The 25,007-nt window shown below is 36.3% G+C and overlaps 1 protein-coding gene across 4 annotated transcripts in view; it reads right to left on the reverse strand.

The window, feature by feature from the left end:
• Nucleotides 1-25,007, reverse strand: part of RBMS3 (RNA binding motif single stranded interacting protein 3) — a 678,653-nt gene that overhangs the window by 377,359 nt on the left and 276,287 nt on the right. For all 4 annotated transcript variants that reach the window (XM_087870144.1, XM_087870143.1, XM_045774473.2 and 1 more), the window contains exon 4: nucleotides 23,366-23,457. In XM_087870144.1, coding sequence (XP_087726270.1) covers nucleotides 23,366-23,457 — 92 coding nt within the window. The remainder of the gene's footprint in view (nucleotides 1-23,365; nucleotides 23,458-25,007) is intronic.

Raw genomic sequence — 25,007 nt, forward strand, 5'->3', positions numbered from 1 at the left:
CATATAGAAAGAGAAGACGACCTAGACGGGGATGTCCTTAAGATTTCCCTGAGGAAAACTTGCTGACACTTGAATCATGGCTTGAGGGATATGTGGAAGGTAACCTAGCAAGGAGGGCAGGAGAAGAGTGGCAAGATTAAATGGGGGAACGTGGGAAAGCACATAGCACAAGGCTGGCCTGATGCTTAGTAGAAAATCAATGAATGCAAGCAATGGATTATAAATAATCAGCACCATTACTGACAGAATTAACAGATAGGAACAGGACATTAAGCAAAGTGGCATCCGATTTAATATCTTTTTTACAATCAAATGCTATTCACAATTCATTTTACAGAATTCTAAACTAAGATAACGGTGTTATGATGATACTAATATTGTTGTAATAAAACGGTTCTTTTGAAGAATAGAATATTGGTACCTTGAACATCTTCACTTTCTGGGTATACAATTTCCCATTGTATTGAATAGTATGGTTAAATTCCTCAGTTAGGAAACAGCAAGGATTAGCACACAGTCCAGTTAATAAAGCCGTACTATTCCACTGTGCTAACAGTCCCTTTGAGAACTCAGCCATCAGTTACACAAATCATTTGGCTGGGAATGGAGCATTTACCATATGTATGAGTTACTAATTTCCTGGACATTATCAGCCATTAGCTGGTTTCCTGTGTCCCAGCAAATGCTGAGGTAAGTCTTGATTGCCAAGATTGCACATTTCAAACATTAATCCATAGACCATTTCCTCCATCTAAGATATAACAACACTCTATCTGTAGTTCTTTTGTCAAATACATATGCGAAAAGGCCAGAAAGTTCAAGGGAAGGGAAATGTGCAAAAAAGAAGAGCCAACAGAGTACTAGTATAATTATGTGGGTGAAACTATTAAAATTTTGGGAATTTGGTTGGCTATAGCATGAGTACTATGGAACAGAACAAGTTACCAGGAAGCTTCCACACCGCATTTAGGGGTTTCCTTACAAAATGTGTCCAAATGCATAACCACTGTCCTTCCCTTCCTTCCTAGTCTACAAGTGTTGTTCTTTGATGAACTAGAATTCCCAAGATGGGGAAGGGATACACCTCATACATCTTAACGCTGCTCAAAAAGCCCCTGCTTATGATCACCATAAGGGATGTGACCACCATCTCTCCCTCTATTTTATCTTGCTGACATCAAGGCATTAAGAAAAATATTAAAAGGCGCACCACCAGACAAAAAAGACTGACAGTCTGAATTAAACAAGTGACCAGAGCGTTCCTTTTCACTGTTAGTATTTGAATTACTGACTTCTTTAATGTACAGGATACCACTACTAATTTATTTACAATTAGAAATTATTTGCACAGTGAAACATTTGAACAGTGTAATAAGGAGATAGTCTTTTTTTAATATTGTGAGCATTACTGACAACACGTTATTAAGGTAAAGAGTTGGTCTTTAATTTTGAGCATACATATTTGACCTTGGCATATCATTTCATCACTCTGAATACTTCTGGAATCTCTTTATGTTCCCTTCTAGCTCAAAAATCTGTCTCTAAATGGAGACTTTTCAATGAGTTTCAAACTTTGATAAATGATGTCATTCATTTAATCACTCCTTTAGAACTTAATAGTTTATTGACTACATTACAGGAGGAGGGCCCCCAATTTCATAATTTCAAGCATGTCATATATACTTTTATCATGTGGAATCACTATATGAAATTGTTTGCTTATCATGGTTAAATTCTGTCATGCAAACATCAGAATGACATTTTCTAGGCAATACATAGTTTAAAATATTTTTGCACAATAGCATTGTGCAAAAATAATCTTCATATATTTTATGTACATTTACATATTTAAACATATTTGTTTTATGTGATATATAACTGTGGCAAATACATATATATGTTATATTAATTACATTATGTTATTAGGGCAAGCTCAATTGTCGCAATGAGTCCCTAATTAAAGAAGATTAATTTCATTTACATTTGATCAAGAGAGTCCTCATCATTATTCATGCTCTGACAATCCATTAACCAGGACATGTTCTCTGAATAATCAGCTAGGTGAAATTTTTATACGTAACATTTGTTATAAATTTTCTGTTAGATGTTGTCATTTTTTACTACAAATTAACCAGTGTTTATTCTAGAGAACTGGAAAACACAGATGTGCTTACTGAAGAAAATTAAAATCACTATATTTCTGTATCTAGAAATAACCATGGATAAAGTTATTAGTTTATTTCCTTTTTTTGGTTTGTTTTTCTATGAAAAACAGTTTAAAAAGGAAAACACAGAGTGACATTAATTATCATTTTGTACCAGGCTCTCCAATTGATACTGTACTATAACCATTTTTCTCTTAAGATTAAGTATGCTTCAAAAAATACTGTTTTAGTGGATACATTTTATGGATTCACCATAAGCTATCAAACTACTATTCTACAAAACCTATGTCTACCAGGATTATTCTTTCCTATTTGATACCATTCAAATTTTTCACATTTGAAATTAATGCTTAATTGGGCTTAGTCTGCATGTTGGATTTTTTTAAAGGTAAGTTTCTAGAAAGAAATTTATAATTTAAATTCAACAAAGTAATTTCTGGAAAAAAACAAACAAATTCATGTTTCAACAATTTGAAACTTTACCAAAATAGTATATTTTTGTTTTAATCAGTACAGATTTCATAGTTAAAATGATATCTTTTTGCTCATATTTCTTTACTTACTAGCAATATTTATGATGATTTATAATGTTATTGGCCATGTATATTTCTTCTTCTGTAACTTGTCTGCTTATGTATTTTCTTATGCATTATATTTGGGTTTTAGTATATTAGTATATTTACTTAGTGAGTTAATCACCATATAATCACCATACACACACACACACACACACACACACACACACATATGAAGAAGATCAGCCTTTTGCACTTCAACTGGATAGTCTTTCTGGGCTTCATTCCAAAGTCTGAGTATACAATTTTATGGTCATACCTCCAAAAATCAATAAGCATTATTTCATTGCCTTCTGATTTTTAACCCTACCATAAATATATGAAGAGAGCTGGGGTGCCTGGATGGCTATCAGTTGAGGGTCTGACTATTGGTTTTGGTTTGGGTCATAATCTCGGGGTCATGAGATGGAGCCCCACTCAGCAGGGAGTCTGCTTGAGATTCACTCCCTCTCCCTCTGTCCCTCCCCCTGCTCTCTCTCTCTCCCTCTCTCCTTAAATAAATCTCTCTCTCTCTCTCTCTCTCTATATATATATATATATATATATATATATGAAGGGAGCTAATTTTTATTTCCTTTTCAGTTAACCAAGTTTTTTTTTTCTGTTCCATGGATGTTTATACATTTTTGTTTTTAATTTTAGTTGTTTAAATCATGCCAAAATATCTGTAAATGTATGTCTTTTCTTTTTGCTTGGAATTTAGTCAAACTTTCCAGTTTCCATAAAGAACATATCAGCTCTGCAAAGGTGGTTTTGGTTTATATATTTGGTTATTGTTTCTATTTCAGCGACCCTTATTTCTCCTTCTGGATGATATATCAGTTGTTATGTTGGATCTTCACTCTGTCCTCGGTGTGAATCATGTTCTCTCTCATCTTCTTTATAATTTCACTTTTTAAAAAATTTCCTGCATGCTAAGAGAGCTTCACTAATCAGTTCTCAAGACACTGATTTGATTTTCTCTGGTGTCAGTTCTGCCCCTAAGTACCACCAATATGGCATTTGATTGTTACTGCATTATTTTTTCTTTGTAATATTTCTTCAGTTCACTCAGCTTATTTTTCTTCTTATCTTATTCTTATCTTCTTACCTTCTAATGTTTCTGGATTGTATCTTACTGAATATGTTCAAATCTGTTCCTTCCCATCCATTCGAGTTCTATTCCAGCATCCTTGCGCCCTCTAGAGAAGCTTATCACAAACACATGCATATCTCAGAGATATTTGCAGGTTTGGTTCCACAACTGGAACAAAGTGAATATTGAAATAAAGCAAATCAACTCAATTTCTTGGTTTCCCAGTGCATATAAAAGGTGTAATTACACTATTATGTAATCTATTTTGCATGCAACAGCATTAGCCTAAAAAAAAGCAATGTACACACCTTAGTTAAAAAGTACTTTGTTACTAGGCTCCCTGGATAGCTCGGTTGGTTTAAGTGGCCAACTCTTGATTTCTGCTCAGGCCATCATCTCAGGGTCCTGGGACTGGGTCCTGGGATTGAGCCTCACATCCAGCTCCACCCTCGGCAGGGCGTCTGCTTCAGGATGCTCTCTCTCCCTTGGCCCCGCCCCCTGCTCATGAGTTCTCTCTTTTTCCCAAATAAAGAAATAAATCTTTTTTTTTAAAAACATACTTTATTACTAAAAATGCAAACATTATCTGAGCTTTCAGCAAGTCATAATCTTTTCACTTTCCTCGATGTTGATGTCCGTGGAGTGATCAGGATGATGATTGCAACAGGTTAAGGCGGCTGTGGCAATTTCTTAAAATAAAACAAAAAATAGTTTGCTGCATCAATTGACTCCTCCTTTCTTTCTTTTTTTTTTTTTTTTTTTAAGATTTTATTTATTTATTTGACAGAGATAGAGACAGCCAGTGAGAGAGGGAACACAAGCAGGGGGAGTGGGAGAGGAAGAAGCAGGCTCATAGCAGAGGAGCCTGATGTGGGGCTCGATCCCATAACTCCCATAACATCGGGATCACGCCCTGAGCCGAAGGCAGACGCTTAACTGCTGTGCCACCCAGGTGCCCCTGACTCCTCCTTTCACGAACAATTTCTCTGTAGCATGTGATGCTGTTTGATAGCATTTCACCCCAGTAGAACTTCTTTAAAAATTGGAGGCAATCTTCTTGAACCCTGCCACTGTTTTATCAATTAACTTTATGTGTTATTCTAAATCACTTTCTTTGCTCATCCATAAAAAGCACCTCTTTATCCTTTCGAGTTTTATGATGAGATTGCAGCAATGCAATCGCATCTTCAGGCTCCACTTCTAATTCTACTTCTCTTGCTGTTTCCAACACATCTGCAGTGATTCTCCCCCCCTCTCCCCCACACTGAAGTCTCAAATCCTTCAAAGTTATTCAGGAAGTTGGAATCAGAAAATCATTACTTTATTTTCTGGGAGTTTAGAATACATAGAGATTTTTGGTGCTGTATCTAAATGAAAGTCTTCTCTAACAGAATAAACTCTTACTTTATTTGATATTGTATCCTTAAAAAGTGGTAATATTTCCTATATAAACATCTGACCAGGGTTGCTTCTGAACCCAGATCCCTAGGAATATGTATGTGAGTGTTTGTATCCCTAACAACATGCCATTCTTTTCATGGAATGTAAATTAATTTTTGAGTGATAATGATTTCAGCAATGTCTACCACAATTTACTTCTGAATTAGAAAATATCTTAATCTAAAGTTTACTTTGCATTGAGCTTATCAAGCAGTTTTGTTCAGTTACCATAAATGTGAATACCAGGGAAGACAGTTTATGTTTGACATGTGAATATAATTCCCAAATAGATCCTAAAAGTTTAAAACATTCATCAGTGCAAGAAAAAAGGCGAAAAGTTATTCACCAATATAAGAAAACGAGTCTCTAGTATAGCTTCCTCTAAAAGATTATTTCCTTTATTGAAACATGCAAAATTGCCTGTCACTTTTCCACAGATGTAAAAAAAAAAAAAAAAGAAGAAAAAAGAATTTCAATAGGAAAAGGAAGTCTATATTTGTTTTGAATTTGACCATTTTTCTGAAGTTTAGTATTTTTTTCTTTGGAATTCTTTTTAATATGGAGAAGGAGTAGGTTTGCTTGCATAGGTTGGGATGTCAGCTCCCACTGATTTGGCCATGAGACTCTGAGTCTCATGGTGTGGTTGAATAATTCAAGTAGTGGATAAAATGTGTGTCCTGGAGGTGGTGAGAAAAGACAATCAAGCTGAATATGATGCCTAACTCATTCACAGCACTCAAATATCTATTTTTTTCCTCCAGTATAATGCATTTGTGAATAGTTCCCGTAAGTGTCTAAGTGATATGAATCATAATGCAATAAATACAGGATGCACAGAAAACCAGAGATCACAGAGGCCTACCATTCAATTTTATTATTGTTTAACTTTAGGCTCCACTTTCAAATAGAATGCAGGCATGCTATGGAGCTATAAAACATTTTTGTATTTATGGAGTAATTGCATTGAAAAATCATGGCTATTTGTGATAAGTAAACATCCACTTTGTGGATGTATATATGCATATACAATGTATACCATTTATTTAAGGCTTCTAAAATGCAGGAGTTATTGATCTTCATTTTCAACTCCCTGATGTACGTCTTCTTATGAAACAAAGATGTCCATTTTGTCCCATTACCACTGCTACCACCACCACCACCACCACCACCACCACTCCCATCAATAGTTGAAACAATTACCTTGAGCCATTTTTGGTGGGCTTGGGGATTATGTCCTCCCAGATAACTGGTTTACGAGTGAGTTAAAGAAATATCCCTCAGCAAAAGTTAGTTTACAATCACAACACTTTATCAGAGTTGAATTATTACAATAACCTATACTGGACATTCATTCATTCAACAAAGATTTATTAAGTTCCTACTGTGTAAATCAGGAACTCTAACAGATTCTGAAGCCCACTGAATTAATGATTTTGCCAATCTGCTTTTTTCATTTTTGAAATCAAGGAGTGACATCACAACATGGCCCAATATAATGCCCCTCATCCATACAGCCTCAACAATAGTAATTTGGCAACCATCCATGGACAAAAATGCATACACCAAGGGACCCAGAAGGTGTCCCCTACCCATGTATTAGGTAATAGGCATAGAGACCTTGGTCCCACCTTTGGACACTGCAGTGGCTTGTGAACTAGCTCCAGCCCCCCTCAGTTGTCGTCTGGGAGCCACTGGAGAACACTGTCTTAGATAATCACCCATGGCTGAGAAAGCCTTTGTGGAAGTCCAGTTTTCCAGGTGAAAATTTCTAGCATACCACTGAAGCAAAAAAAAAAAAAAAAAAAAAAAAAAAAAAAAAAAATTATGTGTTTTGGATGCACTAGAAAGTGCAAGAGAAACAGTTTGACTTTACCCATGTCACCCTTCTACCAAAGTAGGACATTTCAGTGCTGAGAAAGACCATCTTAGCTGGTGATATCACCCAAGACAGAAAGTGAGAGTTCATGAGTGAGTATCCATCTTCTCCAGCTGTGTGAGATGCCTACAAAGACGTCCACGTCTCTCTTGCCCCATCTAGAGTATCAAGTCACAGCTGCATTACTGGCGCGTGAGATGAGGCTGGAGAGTGGCAGATTGGATTTTCAAAGGGCATTAAAGGGATGCAGGTCCTACAATTACATTGTGGACACCAACACGAAATAAGCCTACAAGGTACTTTGGATGCCTCATCTGTTAACCCCTCAACTATCCGAAAAGTCTCATGCCCTAGCACTCTGAGCACCTCATTCACACACAGGCACACCCCATACCCTGTGTGTGCTCCTGATGATGGTGAGAGTGAGTTTAGATAGACAGCTAGTGAGCACACAGAGAAAGCCAACCCAAATCTGTGGGCCAGGAAGATACCACAAACTTGAGTTTTACCTCCACCCTTGGAAAGCAAAAGAGAGGCTATCAGTACCTAATTTGGTGCATTGTAGGATCCAGAGAAGGCATACAAGCTTAAGAATTCCACCACAAGAGGGAGCAAGAAGCATGGAGCAGACATATTCGGAGACTGGCTTAAGAAAGCCTCCGAATCCCTAGCAGGGTTAATGAAAGGCATTTCCTACCTCAAGTCAGTCAGTAAAGACTAGAGGAGATGATTACTACTTCAAATTTAAGGAACATAAAAATAAAGGAAACATAACACCACAAAAGAATTGCAATAGTCTCCCAGTATTCAACCCCAAAGATCTGCAATTTACCTGATAATTCACAATAGCTGCTTTAAAGAAGCTCAATGAGCTGAAACAGAACACAGAAAGACAATTCAACAAAATCGGGAAAACAATACATGAGCAAAATGAGAAGTTTAACAAAGAAATAGAAGTCATTAAACACAAATGAAACAGAAATTCTGGACATGAAAAATGCAAGGAATGAAATGAAAAAAAAAATGCAATAGAGAATATCAAGAGCAGAATGGATCAAGTAGAAGAAAGAATATACAAAGTAGAAGATGGGACCTTTGAAATTATCCAGTCAAAAGAGAACAGCAACAACAATAATGAATACATACATACATACATACATACATAAAGGTGAGGGAGCATGGATGAACAATAGGAGACCATCAAATAAACAATCTGCAAATTATTGGAGTTCCAGAAGGAGAAGAGTGGAAGAAAGGGGCAGAGAGCTTATTTAAAGAAATATGGACTGAGACCTTCCCAAATCTGAGGAAAGATTTAGATATGTAAGTTCATTAAGCTCATAGGTCCCCAAATAAATATAATTTAAAGTGATCTTCTCTAGGGTTGCCTGGGTGGCTTAGTTGGTTAAGTTTCTGACTCTTGATTTCAGCTCAGGTCATGTTCTTAGGGTCATGAGATTGAGCCCAGCATCAGGCTCCACACTCAGCACAGAGTGCTTGAGATTGTCTCTCTCCCTCTGCCCCTCCCCCTGCTCTTGTGCGCATGCTCTCTCTCTCTCCCTCTCTCTCTATCAAATAAATAAATAAAATAAAAAAAATAAAGTGATTTCTCTAACACATTATAATGAAACTGTCAAAAATCAAAGACAAAGAGAATCTTAAAACAGGTGGAAAAAAGAAGCTTGTAACTTATAGTGGAATCTCCACAAGATTATCAGTGGATTTCTCAGCAGAAACCATACAGGCCCAGAGAAAGTGAGATAATATATTTAAAGTGCTGGGGATGGGGGCAGGGGGCAGGGACAAAAAACAAAAACAATGAAGAGAAACATGCCAACCAAAAATACTTTTTCTGATAAAATTGTCTTTCAGAGATTAGGGAGCTATAAAATCTTTCCCAGGCAACATAAGGCTGAGCCAGTTCATCACCACTAAACCTGCCTTATAGGAAATCTTAAAAGGAGTTATTCGAGCTGAAACGAAAGGATACTAATTAGTAACATAAAAGCATATGAAAATATAGAAGACACTGGTAAAGTTAAGTAGACAGTCAAATTCAGAATACTCTAATACTGTAATATGGTGGTGTGTGAACTACTTAACTCTAGTTCAAAGGTTAAAGAACAAAATAATTAAAAAGAATTATAATAAAAATATCAATATAATAATTTGTTAGTGACTACATAGTATTAAAAGAGGTAAATTGTGACATCAAAACATAAAAGGAAGTAAAAGAGTTTTTGTATGCAGTCAAAGTTGTTATCAGTATAAAATAAACTGTTATATCTATAAGATGTTTTATGTAAGCTTCATGATAACCACAAAACAAAGACCTATAGTAGAAAAACAAAAGATAAAGAGAAGAGAATCAAAGCGTACTAAAGATAATCATCAATTCATAAAGAAAGGCAGTAAGAGAGGAAGAAAAGAACACGGGGACTACACAACAGCCAGGAAACAATTAAGATGCCTTCAGTAGGTCCTTAACTATCAATAATTACTCTAAATGTAAATGGATCAAATTCTCCAAACAAAAGGCTCAGAGTGGCAGAATGGATTAAAATCAAGATCTAGATATCTGCTGCCTATAAGAGATTCATTTCAGTTTTAAGGACACACATAAGCTCAAAATGAAATGATGAAAAAGGTATTCAATGCAAGTGGAAATAAAAAGTGAGTAGGGAGAGCCATACTTATATAAGACAAAATAAAGTTTAAACAAAAAATGGTAACAAAAGACAAAGTCGTCATTGTATAATACTAAAGGCATCAATTTATCAAGAAGATATAACAATCATGAATAGATATGTACTCAAGTTGGAGCACCTAAATATATTAAGCAAATACTAACAGACCTGAAGGGAGAATAGACACAATACAATAATAGTAGAGGACTTCATTATCCCACTTTCAATGATGGATAGATCATCTAGACAGAAAATCAATAAAGAAACTTTGGATTTAAAATATACCTTAGATCAAATGGACCTAACAGACATATACAGAATATTCTATCCAACAGCAGCAGTATACATATTGTTCTCAAGTATGCACAGAACATTCTCCAGGATAGATCATATGACAGGTCACAAAATACATCAAAACAAATTTAAGAAGACTGAAATCCTACCAAGTACCTTTTTCCAATCACAGTGTTATGAAAATAAAAATCAGTAATGGGAGGAAAAACTGGAAAATACACAAATGTGTGGAAATTAAACAACATACTAAAACTTATTGGATGCAGCAAAAGCAGTTCTAAGAGACAAGTTTATAGTGATAAATGAATATGTTAGAAAAAAAAAAACCTCAAATAAACAACCTAACTTTACACTAAGTGAACGAGAAAAAGTAGAATAAAATAAGCCCAAAGTCAATACAAGTAAGGAAATAAAAAGAATGGAGCAGATAGATGAAATAGAGACCAGAAGTACAATAGAAAATATCAACAATACTATGAGCTAGCTTTTTTGAAAATATAAAAAAAATTTGACAAACCTTTAGCTAGACTAAGAAAGAAAGAGAAGACTCAAATAATTAAAATCAGAAATGAAAGAGGGCACATCACACTTGATACCACAAAAACACAAAAGATCATAAGATACTACTGTGAACAATTATATGCCAATAAATTGGATAACTTGGAATAAGTAGATAAATTCCCAGAAACAACCTGCCAAGATTGAATCCTAAAAAAAATAGATAATATGAACAGACCAATAGCAAGTAAGGAAACTGAATCAGTAGTCAAATATCTCACAACACAGAAAACCCCAGGGCCAGATGGTTCCCCTGGTGAAGTCTATCAAACATTTAAAGAAGAATTAATACCAATCCTTTTCTACTCTTCCAAAAATTCGAAGAGAGGGGACACTCCCAAACTCATTTTGCTAAGATAACATTACCCTGATATGAAGCCCAATAAGAATTCTATAAGAAAAAAAAAAAACAAAACTATTGGCCAATAACCCTGATAAATGCTAATGCAAAGGTTCTCAATAAAATACTAGCAAACCAAATCGAACAGTACATTAAAAGAATCAAGTACTTGATTACCGTAATCAAGTGGAACTTATCTCTGGTATGTAAGAATTGTTCAACATACACAATCAGTAAATGTGATATACCACATTCATAGAATGAAAGATAAAAATCACATTATCTCTCAATAGATGCAGAGAAAGCATTTGGCAAAACACAACAACTTTTCATAATGTAGACTCTAAACAACATGGATATAGAAGGAATATTCCTCAACATAATTAAGGCCATACATGACAAGCTCACAGTTAACATCATACTCAATGACGAAATGCCGAAAATTTTTCCTAAGATTAGGAACAAGACAAGGATGCCAATTCTCACAATTTTATTCAAAATTTGTATGCTGGAATTTCTGTATAATAATAATGTATAATAATACTGTAATTATGCAAGAAAAAGAAATAAAAGGCATATAAAGTGGAAAAGAAGTAAAACTGTCTCTGTTTACAGATAATATGATCTTATATATAGACAATCCTAAAGACTCCACCGAAAAACTATTCAAACTAATAATTTCAGTAAAGTTGTAGGATACAAATCAACATACAGAAATTAGCTTTTCTATACACTAACAATGAATTTTCTGAAAAATAAATAAGGGAAACAATCCCATTCAGAGTAGTATCAAAAAGAATAAAATAGGGGCGCCTGGGTGGCACAGCGGTTAAGCGTCTGCCTTTGGCTCAGGGCGTGATCCCGGCGTTATGGGATCTAGCCCCACATCAGGCTCTTCTGCTATGAGCCTGCTTCTTTCTCTCCCACTCCCCCTGCTTGTCTCTCTCTCTCGCTGGCTGTCTCTATCTCTGTCGAATAAATAAATAAAATATTTAAAAAAAAAAAAAGAATAAAATAGTAATAAATTTAACCCAAAAGATGAAAGATCTATGGACACTAAAAACTACAACTTTGATGAAAGAAATTGAAGAAAACACAAATAAATAGAAAGGTTTCCCATGCTCACAAATTGACATAATTAATGTTGTTAAAATATCCATAATACCCAAAGCCATCAATAAATTCAATGCAATCGCCATCAAAATTCCAATGGTAATTTTCACAAAAATAGAAAAAACAATCCAAGAATCATATGGAACCACATAAGACACTGAAGAGTCAAATAATCTTGAGAAAGAAACACAAATCTGTAGGAATCACACTTTCTGATTTTAATTATATTACAAAGTTATGGTAATCAAATAGTATAGTACTGGCATCAAAATAAGTGCGTAAATCAGTGAAAGAGAATCTAGAGCCCACAAATAAACCCTAGCATTTACAGTCTGATAATCTTTAACAAGGAGCCAAGAATATTCATTGGAGAAAATATCATCTCTTGAATGAATGGTGTTGGGAATATTGGGTAATCACATGCAGAAGAATGAAATTGGGCTCCTATAATATATCACTCACAAAAATTAACTTGAAATGGATTAAAGGCTTAAACATAAATCTAGAAACCATAAAACTCCTAGAAGAAAATGTAAGGAAAAACTCCTTGGCTCTGGTCTTGGCAACAATTTTTTGAACATGACACCAAAAGCACTAGGAACAAAAGCACAAAGAAATAGGTGGGACTACATCAAACTGAAAAAGCTTCCACACCACAAAACAAAAAACAAAATGAAAAGGCAATCAATAGAATGGGATAGATTGGTTGCAAATGTCATCTGTCTAAAAAGGGGTTAATATCCAAAATATATGAGCACCTCCTCTGACTCAATAGCAAAAGAAATTAAAAAAAAATAATTTAATAAATGGGTAGAAGAACTGAATAAATATGTTTTTCCAAAGAGAACATTAAAATGGACAACAGGTACATGAAAAGATGCTTGACGTCAGTAATTATCAGGGAAATGTAAACAAAACCTCCATGACATTTTACCTCACACATTAAAATGGCTATCCTCAAAAAGACAAATGATAACAAGTGTTGGTGAGGATGTGGAGAAAAAGGAGTTCCTGTGCACTGTTGGTTGGAATGTAAATTGGTGCAGTCACTACAGAAAACAGTATAGAAGTTCTTCAAAATATTAAAAAAATAGGGGCGCCTGGGTGGCTCAGTCGTTAAGCATCTGCCTTCGGCTCAGGGAGTGATTCCACGGTCCTGGGATCAAGCCCCGCATTGGGCTCCCTGCTCCATCGGGAGCCTGCCTCTTCCTCTCCCACTCCCCCTGCTTGTGTTCCCTCTCTCGCTGGCTGTCTCTCTCTGTCAAATAAATAAATAAAATCTTTAAAAAATATATTAAAAAAATAGAATTATGATTCTGAAATCCCACTTTCAGGTATATATCCAAAGGAAATGACAAGATGGCAAAGAGGTATCTTCCCTTCCATGTTAATTGCAGCATTATTCACAATAGTCAAGGTATAAAAACAACCTAAATGTCCATCTATGAATGAATGGATAAAGAAGATATGGTTTATATATACAATGGAATATTATTCATCTGTGAGAAGAAAGGAAATCCTGCTATTTCTGACAACATGGATAGACCTTGAAGGTATTTTCTTAAGTAAGATAAGTCGGGTAGAGAAAGACAATCACTGTGTGATATCATATATATGTGGGATATTAAAAAGCAGAATTCACAGAAACATAGTATAATGGTTGTCAGAGGCTAGAGGCTGGGGGAAATGAAGACATGTTGGTCAAAGGATACAAAATACCAGTTACAAGATGAGTAAGTTCTGGGAATCTAATGTAGAACATGGTGACTATAGTTAATAATACCGCATTATAAAATTGAAAATTTCTCAGAACGTAGATCTGAAATATTCTCACCACAAAAATAGAAGTGGCAATTATGTGAGGTGATCGTGGTGTTAACTAACCTACTGTGATAATCATTTTGCAATATATTCAGTGTACCAAACCATCCCATTATATACCTTAAACTGACACAATGCCTTATGTCAATTATATCTCAATAAAGCTGGCGGACAAAAAAGAAATAAAATATCCAAGCACCACTAAAGAGACTAGAGAGAAGCATTTGCAGTTTTACAATTTTTTTCTTGGATAGAACAAGGCTTTGGAACCCAATCGGCTTGGGTTCAAATCTAACATCACCGTTGGCTACCATTGTGAAAGGTCATTCCTTATTTCTTCATTTGTAAAATGGAAATAATAATGTCTACCCCTCAGGATCTGAGTTAGGATTAAATGGTAATAACTATAAAAACACTTAACTCCTTTACTAGCATAAAGCAGGTAGATGGTATTATTCTAAGTGAAATAAATCAGACAGAGAAAGACAAATACCGTATGATTTCACTTATATGTAAAATCAAACACACACACAAACAAACGAAACGGCAGACCCAAGAAAACAGAACAAACTGGTGACTGCCAGAGGGGAGGGTGCTGGGAGGCTGGGCAAAATAGGGGAAGGGCACTGGGAGGTACAGGCTTGCAGTTACGGAAAGAATAAACCATGGGGATGAAAGGTACAGCGTGGGGAATACAGTCAATAGTATTCTAAGTGTTGTATGGTGATAGAGGGTAGCTACCTGTACGGTGAGCACAGCATAACATAAAGAGTTGTCAAAAAAAAAAAAAAAAAAAAAAGAGAGAGAGAGAGAGAGTTGCCCAATCACTATACTGTTCACCTGCAGCTAGTATAGCGTTTTATGTCAACTATACTTTAATTAAAAGAAAAATAAATGTAATTTCCTTTACTCCCTACATCCTGTTGTCTGTTTCCTTGCCTCTTTTAGAATAGATACAGTTTAGGGACTTGAAGAGATTCCCACAGCATACCAGGGGTATATATGCCAATAAGCTAGATCACTTGCCTCAGTACTTAATAGATTTCTCCATGCTAGGATGTGAAACTACTAAGAATAAATATATAATTCTAACGTTACAATTCATGTAAGAATTTTCTTCAGGGTACACTACAAAATAAGATACAGAAAAAATTTAGAGTTGCCCCTCCAGGGAAGTTTCCATCTCTTCTGACAGTATTTTCATATGGTAGGAGAATGGTATGACACTCCTGGCCTTTTTCTTACTTGTTCACTTGCGTAATACTCCCAGATGGGAGGAGTACTGATTTACCTGACTGGTGAGTTTAAGAGCAAGAACTCAGTAAGGGTGACTCATTTGCTCCCTCTCTTCTCCTTGCGATCCAGCAGACAACACATTCACTATCTTCTTCTAGGTCTAGTGATACGACACACCTTTATCCCTTTCCGGGGAGCCCCATGCTTCTCTGGCACTTGCTGTGACTAGATGGCTAAATCTAAATTTGGCATTCGATATTTAAAGACTCATTTTCCTCATCAACCTAAGGCACATTTTCCTAACCCAGTACTACCAGCAATTGAATCAATGGTTTTGTTTTGTTTTGTTGCTTTAATTTGTTGTTCTTTTGTTTTTTCAATGGGATCAGAATCTACATAGGACAAAGTGATGCTTTGAATTAGGTCCATTCAATCCACAATGGTGACCAGAGACAGGATCTTTTCCTTCCAACTATAAGAACAAATGATTAAAGCCATGAATGGGGATTGTTCATTATTACTTCTTAACAGTATATCAAGAGATGAGCCATTGATTGCGATCAGCCTGTGGACACATTCTGTTCAGAGAGGTAGGATGAAAGAGTTGGCATTTCTTGCAAATTGAAGAGAACTTGTAGTCCACAGACATCCTGCCGTAAAAAAGTATCTGGACACCTGGAAGAGACCTCGATGTACAACACAAATTAAGGTAAATTTTTTCATTGATTTGTATTTTTGTCAAATGCTAGGAAAGCAGGAAATTCAATTAGAGCACATTTCCACCATTTCGCCAAAGAGAATATAGTGGAGTCCTTGTAAAAGCATAGGGTAGCACCCACAACCTGATTATGTAAATCATTTTGTAGAAGCTAATACAAATATTTAACATCAGAGGATTCTGCTTCACAAACTTAAATAATTAACAAATAGGATTAAGATCAACCCTGACAATTTCAATATTGGGTTTTGTACCCCTGAATTCAGCATTAGGATTCAAGGGAAAAAAAAAAAAAAAAACTGAGGTAAGTTGCCATAGCCAACCAAGCAGACGCTCACAAATATTTTACAGACATGTGAAAGACCAACCACTCGTATTTCTTTTACTGACAACTTCAAAAATCGCCATCATGAGGAAAATAATACTTGGTGTTTGTGAGAGATTCTTCTGCTGGAAATGTCTTTCACAAGAGCATGTGACACAAAGATTCATTTTAGGAAATGACACAGAGCAGGGTTTTCATTACATGGCATCAGTCATCCAAGAGTAATGAACTGTGTTAAAACCAACATTGGACAGCCACTCTTTGGAATTACAGTTATTTAAAGAACATTTCATAACAGTGGTGTAGGGTAGCTTGTCATCGCTTTACATCCCCCAGTACAACAGAACAACACTATTTGAAGAAGTTAAGTACTGGAACAAAATATTTACTGACTCCATTAGAATTCGGTTCATATGAAAAAATATCTTCTGAGAAATGTGCCATTGTGATAGATTGAAACCAGAGAACTCCCACAAAAAAAGAAAGGAGGAAGTGATGGTGGTGTATCCATCTCTTCCATTATTAAGAGGAAGGTATGGGATAGAGATGATAACAAAGTCCAGACGTGTTAGCTCACTGAAAAGTCTGCTTTATTTTGGATTACTATAGAAATTTTTTTTCATAACAATCTCTTGTTATGAGATTATACTATAATTTGCTCTCCTCATTTCTTTTTGATCTCTGTTCAAATATTACCTCATCAGAGAGATTCTCCATCACCACTCTATCTAAAATGCATCTCAGCCCGTCAAACGCCATCCTCGTCTCCCATACATTTAGTATCCTTAACCTCTTTTAATTGTTTTTAGAGCCACTTCTTATTAATATATGGTAACTCTTTATTTTCTGCCGTCCACCAGAATAACGTAATCCTCATAAAACTGGCTCAATGCTATGTCTTTAGCATGTAGAGCAATCTTGGTACATAGTAGGTGCTCAATATAAATGTGTTGAAAAACTAAGAGAATGAAAGTGATTTCTACCTAAATATTAGTCTATAGCCCTTATCCCTCTGAGAACATTTGGAATATGGACAAATGATAGTATATAGGCTTCTCTGATCCTTTGATTTTTGTTGAAAAAAACAAAACAAAACAAAACAAAAACACTTGGACAGTATTTTAGGATATTAGCATCCCCAGAACATGCCCATCATTATTTAGTATTGATTGAGTTTCCCACCCAGTCTCAGGAAGCAGTATCAACTCTATAGACAACTGAACTTGCCTTTGAACAATGCTTCTCTCCTTCCTGTATAAGAGCCTTTGAGAAGCTTCCTTGTTTGGTGGAATTACCAGGAGGCCTGACCCCACTGTAGTGACCCATGGATGTCAAATAACCTGCTTACTCTCATATACCTAGGGGTGGTAAAAGCAGAGACTATTAATAGGGCCTTAGATGACAGGAGTCTGGCTGATGAAGTCCACCATGTGCCTGTGCAATCAGAAGAGTCTCTTCGGTTGATAACAAGCCACATCATGAGGCTAGTGGTTAAACTTTAAAAAAATTTTCTAGAATATTCTATAATGTAGGCCTTCCTTCATTAACTAAAATTCTTCTTCTAGAATATAACCATTAGGGTTATATACTAATCACTGAGGTAAAGTATTTTTTATTTAAGTTTATGCATATACATACTTGAATTTACAGAATTTATTTTTCTGTATTCATTGATTTTTCATTTTTTATCTCTTCTGATCTCAAGTGAAAAAAAAATCACTCATTTTTAATTTTTTTTCCTTAATGAGAACTACGATTCAGGTCATTGATTTATGGAAGAGAATTCCTTTCCTCTGGTCCCAGTCTCGTTCTCTGCCATAGTTGACATGGGATTTTTATACTATCCCTGATGTGCCTGACGTTCTCTTGGACACTTGGTCTCTTTTGCAATTGCTTAACTTCGATTTATTCTACATATCCCACAGCGAGGTGAATCACCTTTGGTGGTGATTGGAATAACATTGCTGTTCCTGAAAAAGCGTTTGGGAAGGGCCCCGAGGATGGGGTGACTCCTTCTCTGTGGACTTTTCATCTAGAAAGAGATATGCTCTGTTTACGTGTGTTTGGAATTGACAGACAGAAAATAAGAAAGAGGCCTGCTAAACCTGAGATAACTCGAGGCTTGGCTGATAATAATTGCTAACATCCAATATATTGAGCCATTCCAGAGCCTACAAATTTACATTCAGGAAAACTCAGTTTCTAAAGCTGTGCAACCTTTCAGTGAGGTCTCAGTGAGGCCATGGGGAATAACGGGCAAGAAATGCCGCTCTGGAAGGCAGACAGAGATTATATGACTGGCTAACCAATGAACTTACTGCACTGACAAACTAGAATTCTATTCCTGCCCCCAGGATTTGGTACTGGTGATTTCTGCTTGTTTCTCATTCTCCCTGTTCCTGAACGGTGGTCTTCCTTTATTTTCATGTATCCTATTTTTTCCCTACTGTTCTATACTGTGGGAATTGGGACAGATAGCTCATCTTTTAAGCTTATGAGTGCTAAGCCATGAGAAGCAGCGTGTCTGAGCCCGTTGGGGATGATGGCATCGCCAGATGTGATTATAGGATGAGGCTTTGAGGTAGGCTCCTTTGCGGAAGGAATGAACGCATGCCACCCAAAATGTATAAATGGGAGGAATGGTGTAATGGATGTCGGACAGCCAAAAAGATGAACTATTCTTACTTTTCTCTACTAGAGGTGAGGAAGCTAAATTATCCATAATCCCAGACTCTTTTGCCGCTAAGGGGGAAACCATATGACTCAGCTGGGGTCATGATGATGTAAACACAAGTTCCGACGTTAGAATTCTGGGAAAGCTTTTAAAAGGACAGAATCAGCCAGAATGATCCATCAGCTTCAGCTTCAGCTTTCAGACCCCTTTGTCCTTTTGTTTTTCCTGGCTAAGATGTGGATATCATATCTAGTCTTTAGAAACAAGATAAATGTACAGATGAAAGCCGCCCATAAAGAATGGCAGAGAAGACTTGATCCTTGAGGGCACGCCAAAGCATTTGCCCTTCACTGCCTATCTACGGCCTTCTTATTAATAAGAAAATAAACACCTACAAGGTAAAGCTATTCTTAGATGGTTTCTCCTCGGCTCTTTTCTTTGTATGCTTACAGAGACACATTCCTTAGCCAATGATTTTCTTCTAAATACTTTGAGGTTGGCAAAAACTATAACAGCCAATATTCTTAATCCAGAGCAATCCAGTAGCAATCCCAGGAGATAGGCTAAATGTAAAGATTCAGAATAAGAGAGAAGTTTTATTCAACTTGATTCTCCCACACCCAGCACAGTGCTTGACACTTGGCAGATAATAAAAATGCTTCTTGATATTATTTATTATATTTCTCAAGAGACTGTTTTGTAATGACATACCACTTAAAGCAAATGTTAGAATTTATAGAAAGTTCAGGAACAAATTTGAGTTTAATGAATAACAACATTCATTGAATAATTAACATTTATTGGATTCTTAGTATAATCTAAGCACCATGCCAAATTCTTTGGGCATTTTTTTAAATTAATTCTGACAGATGTCCTTAGTCCCATAACCTGGGTATTATTATTATTAGAGACTTTAAGAGACATTTAAATAACTTAGCCAAGGCCACACATCCAGGTGGTATCAGAGCCAAAATTCAAGGCCAATTTTCTCTCCAAACCTACGCTCTTAACCACTATGCATTACGAAAACATTCTAAATCTGCTCTCCTCAAAGAAACATTTCCTTTGATCCCTAAAAACTCTTTTTGACGGAACAGCAAGTATACAGAAAATGTTAGTCTGTGTTAATGGTTATACATTATTAATCAATTACCACTTACTGGATGATTTATTGTTTGATTTCTCTTAGTTGACAAATCAGTTGCATTTTTCATATGCACACATTGGAATAAGTTAGCTAGAGCGATTCCCTTGGAGACCTTCATGTTCATTCTGGGTTGCTATTGGGAACCTAGACCATTTGTCGCATTTTTACTTTAAAATCCTGGAGTCTTTAAAATGTAGCACCATAACCTGCGTCCTAGATATTGATAAGAACAAGGATGCAGGAGGCGATTCCGTAGATACTTAAACGGCAAAAAAATATAGTGCAAGTTTCACACGCCCTGCAGACTGCAGGTTTATATGATAATAAATTATAGTTATCACCAGGACAAAGGGGAAAAAAAGCCATGAAATCCAATAGCTCAGTGAGAAATCTGCTAATACAGGTGGTCAAGCTTGCTCCATTTCATTGTCAAAGGGAGGCTATTTATTTGCTTCTGGGTAGTTAAATTACAGAGCCATTTACTACTGAAAGTTTTCTAGTACGAAGATGTGCATCTAAAGCTCTGGGCTTTAGATTCAAAGTCTGTGAGAAAAAAAAAGAGTAACAAGAATTCACTCCACAGACAGCGTAATTGATAAGGTAGAAATCCTTCAGCAACTCTAGAAATAAAATACGTGCCTTTAAACATTTCAATTGGGGGCGCCTGGGTGGCTCAGTCATTAAGCGTCTGCCTTCAGCCCAGGTCATGATCTCGGGGTCCTGGGATCGGGTCCCTCATCGGACTCCCTGCTCAGCGGGGAGTCTGCTATTCCCTCTCCCTCTGCCCCTGGTTGTGTTTCCTCTCTCGCTGTCTCTCTCTTTCTCTGTCAAATAAATAAATAAGTAAATAAATAAATAAATAAATAAATAAATAAATAAATAAATAAATAAATAAAATCTTTTTAAAAAAATAAACATTTCACTTGGAATCTCCTTACGTTGTACATTGTGCCGTGTGCGTTGGGCATGGGATAAGGATCAAAATTCTGGCTATAATGAATAACAGTTTTGAGAAGCTGTTTAAAACGCATTCCCTTTGATAACCTCCTGTTTAGGTGAGAGGTCAGTGATTGGTGTACCCGTGTGTGTGTGTGTGTGTGTGCGCGCGCGCCCGCGCGCGCGAGAATAAGATGGACAGAGATTCCTTGTGCACCAGAATGCTCAGAAACAGAGAAAAAACAGTCATAATAGCTCCTCAGTAGTTATAAAATCAGTGCTAACTTTCTTTGCCTGTTGTGCAATATGATAGTGATTTTTACCCAACAAGTAGAACTACGCGGAATTTTTTTTTCTCAGAACATTTGAAACGGTGGAGATTGCACACCATATATTCATTATTTCATTTTTTTTAAAGATTTATTTATTTATTTATTTATTTATTTATTTATTTATTTATTTATTTATTATTTATTAGAGAGAGACAGCCAGCGAGAGAGGGAACACAAGCAGGGAGAGTGGGAGAGGAAGAAGCTGGCTCCCAGTGGAGGAGCCTGATGTGGGGCTCGATCTCGGAACGCGGGGATCACGCCCTGAGCTGAAGGCAGACCCTTAACGACTGCGCCACCCAGGCGCCCCTATATTCATTATTTCTAAACTGCCACAACCTAGCAATTTCCAAAACTTGTTAGTCCATCAGTAAAATAAAGCAAAGATATTCCAATAATAACTTCTTTCTCATAAGCATTTTTATAATGATTTTCTTGTCAGTTGCCTTTCAGTCTAACTTCAAGTTTTATGTTTTGCGTGTACTAAGCAACTGTATTTTACCACTTGTTTCCTGGGTATAAGTGCTTTCTTACGTTGCCAGCTGACTTGACTCTTGCCAAGTGACCTTTAAACCAAGACATGTACGTAATTCCCTTATTAATTACAAATATTAACTTCATCCCTCTTACTTCATGACCAAATGTGAAGCTTCCAGGCACAGTCTTGATGAGGAATACATTACACAGCTGAAAGAATTCAAATTCTAATTTATATAGCCTTGACAAACAACTAATGTATCATAAAGGACAATGAGTTCACCAAAGTAATCTTTGTGGGCAGTGAACCACAACAAAAGATTAACAGATATGAGTGGTATCAGCTTGCTAAAAGACATTGGAAGATGAAGAAAACCAAATATCCTACCTGTGGTTATCTCAGGTGGAAAATGGAAAATATCATCAGGGAATGTTTGCAACCATGACAAAATCCAAATGACTGAAAATTTGATGACTTGGTAATTATATCACTCAGTTCTTAGGGGAATAGTTAAGGGTAAGGGGATACGTGAAGATGGCCCAAATGCATTAGGTCTGAATTTCAAGACCTGTTGGCTCTTCTACCTAACTTTTGAGACTCCAGAGACAAATAAATTCAGTAATAGTAATCAGAAAATTATTTAAAAATATATTTGCAAAACGATCATTAACTTAAAGCAGATATGTATCAAGCATTTATATGCTATAAACGATTTTCTTAAACTTTTTATTTCAAAATAATCATAGAATTTACATCAAGTTGCAAAGATAGTATAGAGAGATCCCATGCACCCTTCACCCAGTTTCCTCAAAATTTACATCTTACATAACTATAGTAAAATATCAAAACCAGGAAGTTGATATTGACATGCATGTATAGTTCTAGAACCATTTTATCACATGTGTAGATTCTTGTAACTACCACTGCAATCAGAATTCAAAACTATTTAAAATGCTCTTATTTTCTTGAATATAAAAATGCATTATGATTTCAGATAGAAAGTTCCAGACTACTTGTTCTACATAACAACAAATGAGTATTTAAAGTTATTAATATTTAGGAGATTATCACCTAGTAAATCTATATATAAAGGCCAAAGTGAAATTCTAGCAATACAGACAACGTATGCTTTGGGTAAACTCATTTCCCCTGCATAAATCAGACAACCTCATTATCCAGCCATCAGCTCTCCCCAACATGAGAGTGAACAGTTTTTTAGCACAATTTACCAGTGACAACTTTCTGAGAATCATACTCTTCCCAAACAGTTTCCTGGTGAAAGCCCTAGACACACACACACACACACACACACTTTTTTCAGGCAAAACAGAGCACTTCACAAGTGCCGTTAAAGCGCTAATGAGGTCACCATAACAAAAGAGCTTATTAATATATACACACAAAGAAACAATGAAGTAAACCAGCCAGGTTCTTCCAAGCCAAAGCTATTTTAAGGTTTTGTGTCTTCCCTAACAAGTAAATGAATCCCAAATCGTTGCAAACTCCAATTCGGACTCAGTTCACGATAATGGAGAAATATATGATCACAAAAGAAAAAAATCTAAACCCCAGTCTTACCTTGGCCATCTGTGCCTGCACGCCATTTGCCTTGAGAGATGCTACTGCTTTTTGCGCAGCTGCAGGGCTGTCAAAATCTACAAAACCGTAACCTGTGAAAACACAAAAGCCCTTGTTAGTACCGCATCTCTCAAAGTGTGTTTGCGGCCACACTTGCATTCATAACTCTTGGAATAACCATGAAGGCTCTCAACCGATTGGCCTTTCCATGTCAGGAAAGATACCACAATATCATTAAACATGGAATTGTAATTCTCTTATTTTCTGGAGATTGCTTTGGGGACTGGGTATGTAGTCAATGATCTGATTTGGGCTCATGTGATGAGGAAGGTAATACATTATTTAACTAGGTTCCTCTTTCTTTAGTGAATTTGCTGCAGAATGAGTAGCACAAAATGCAGAAAAATATAGAAAAGTCTATGTCTAAACTTAATTTTCAAAAGCCCAAAAAAGTTGATGTTAATAAAAGCCCTAATACAACTTAAAGTTATCACCAACAACCTCAGTAGGGCCTGGAACACAGGACACATCTGTTATATAAATGTATGTTGACTGTGTGAATGAATAAATGTTGTGAATGAGAGTTGTGGTCTAAACCTAGTTCTCGTTGATACCTAAGCCCATGCTAATGCACCACAGGACCTTGTCTCACTCAATGGTCACGTCTTAAATAAGTTATTTTAACTCTCAAGTGATATGTGATAGAATAATTCCATGGATAAAGATTCATAGCTTCTTTAAAAAAAAATAGACCCATATCATTTATTTGTTACTTGAGTATAATCTGAAAAAGGCACAGGAGTTCCCTATACTGTTCTCTGCCCGTGTGCCTGTGTGAGCATGTATACAGAGTAAGCCTAGAGAAATAGCTAGAATCAATGAAACAGAATTGATGGAAAGGAGATTCTGCATGCCCATAAACTAGCTGATCTTAGTCCGGGGCTTAGCCTCACTGTAATGTCAGCTGCCAAAAATATTTCAAAATAAAAAAAAGCTCAAGAATGAGTACGAGGGCAGCTTTGTGTAGCATGTCTAAAAAGCCCATCATATATATCCTCTCCTCATCTGTCAGGCAGGATCTACTCTGCACTCTCATACTTGTTCCTCAGAAGTTTGGAGGTGAGCTACCAAAGCAAACCTACTAACCATGCCCTGTGACCCACCCCCCATAACCAAGGAAGAGCGCGAGGGAATTCAATTACCGAGTTGTTTCTTTTAATTAACTTTTTAATTTTCTCCCTTCGAATCCCTTCTTCTTTTTCTCCCTCCCAGCATGTTATCCTAAAATGAACTTGTTACACAGCAGTGTACCATAAAATGCTCTTGAAACGCTGGGCAGAGAAGCTGTGAGTTTTGCGTTTCTCCTCCAAGGGAAAGCTCCTCTGTAAGTCCCGCTAATTCTTCTCTTCCCACAAAATTCAAACCATGTGAGGAATAGGAGTATTACCACCCACTACGATGAGTCCGATAGGGGAAATAAAAGCCGAAAGAGAAAGGGGAAAAAGAACAAAATAAGTCAAGAAGTAGAGTCAGGGGGAAGAGTCGGTAAAACTAAAATGTAGGCATTATCTCCTTTGTACATGGACTGTGCTGGGCGGCTGACATGTTGATCCCTGGGGAAATGATGACGTCAGGTCTTACT

The sequence above is a fragment of the Ursus americanus genome, chromosome 20 (genome assembly GCF_024610735.1).
Source record: "Ursus americanus isolate L20-20 chromosome 20, mUrsAme1.1.p, whole genome shotgun sequence".
Classification (NCBI taxonomy): Eukaryota; Metazoa; Chordata; class Mammalia; order Carnivora; family Ursidae; genus Ursus; species Ursus americanus.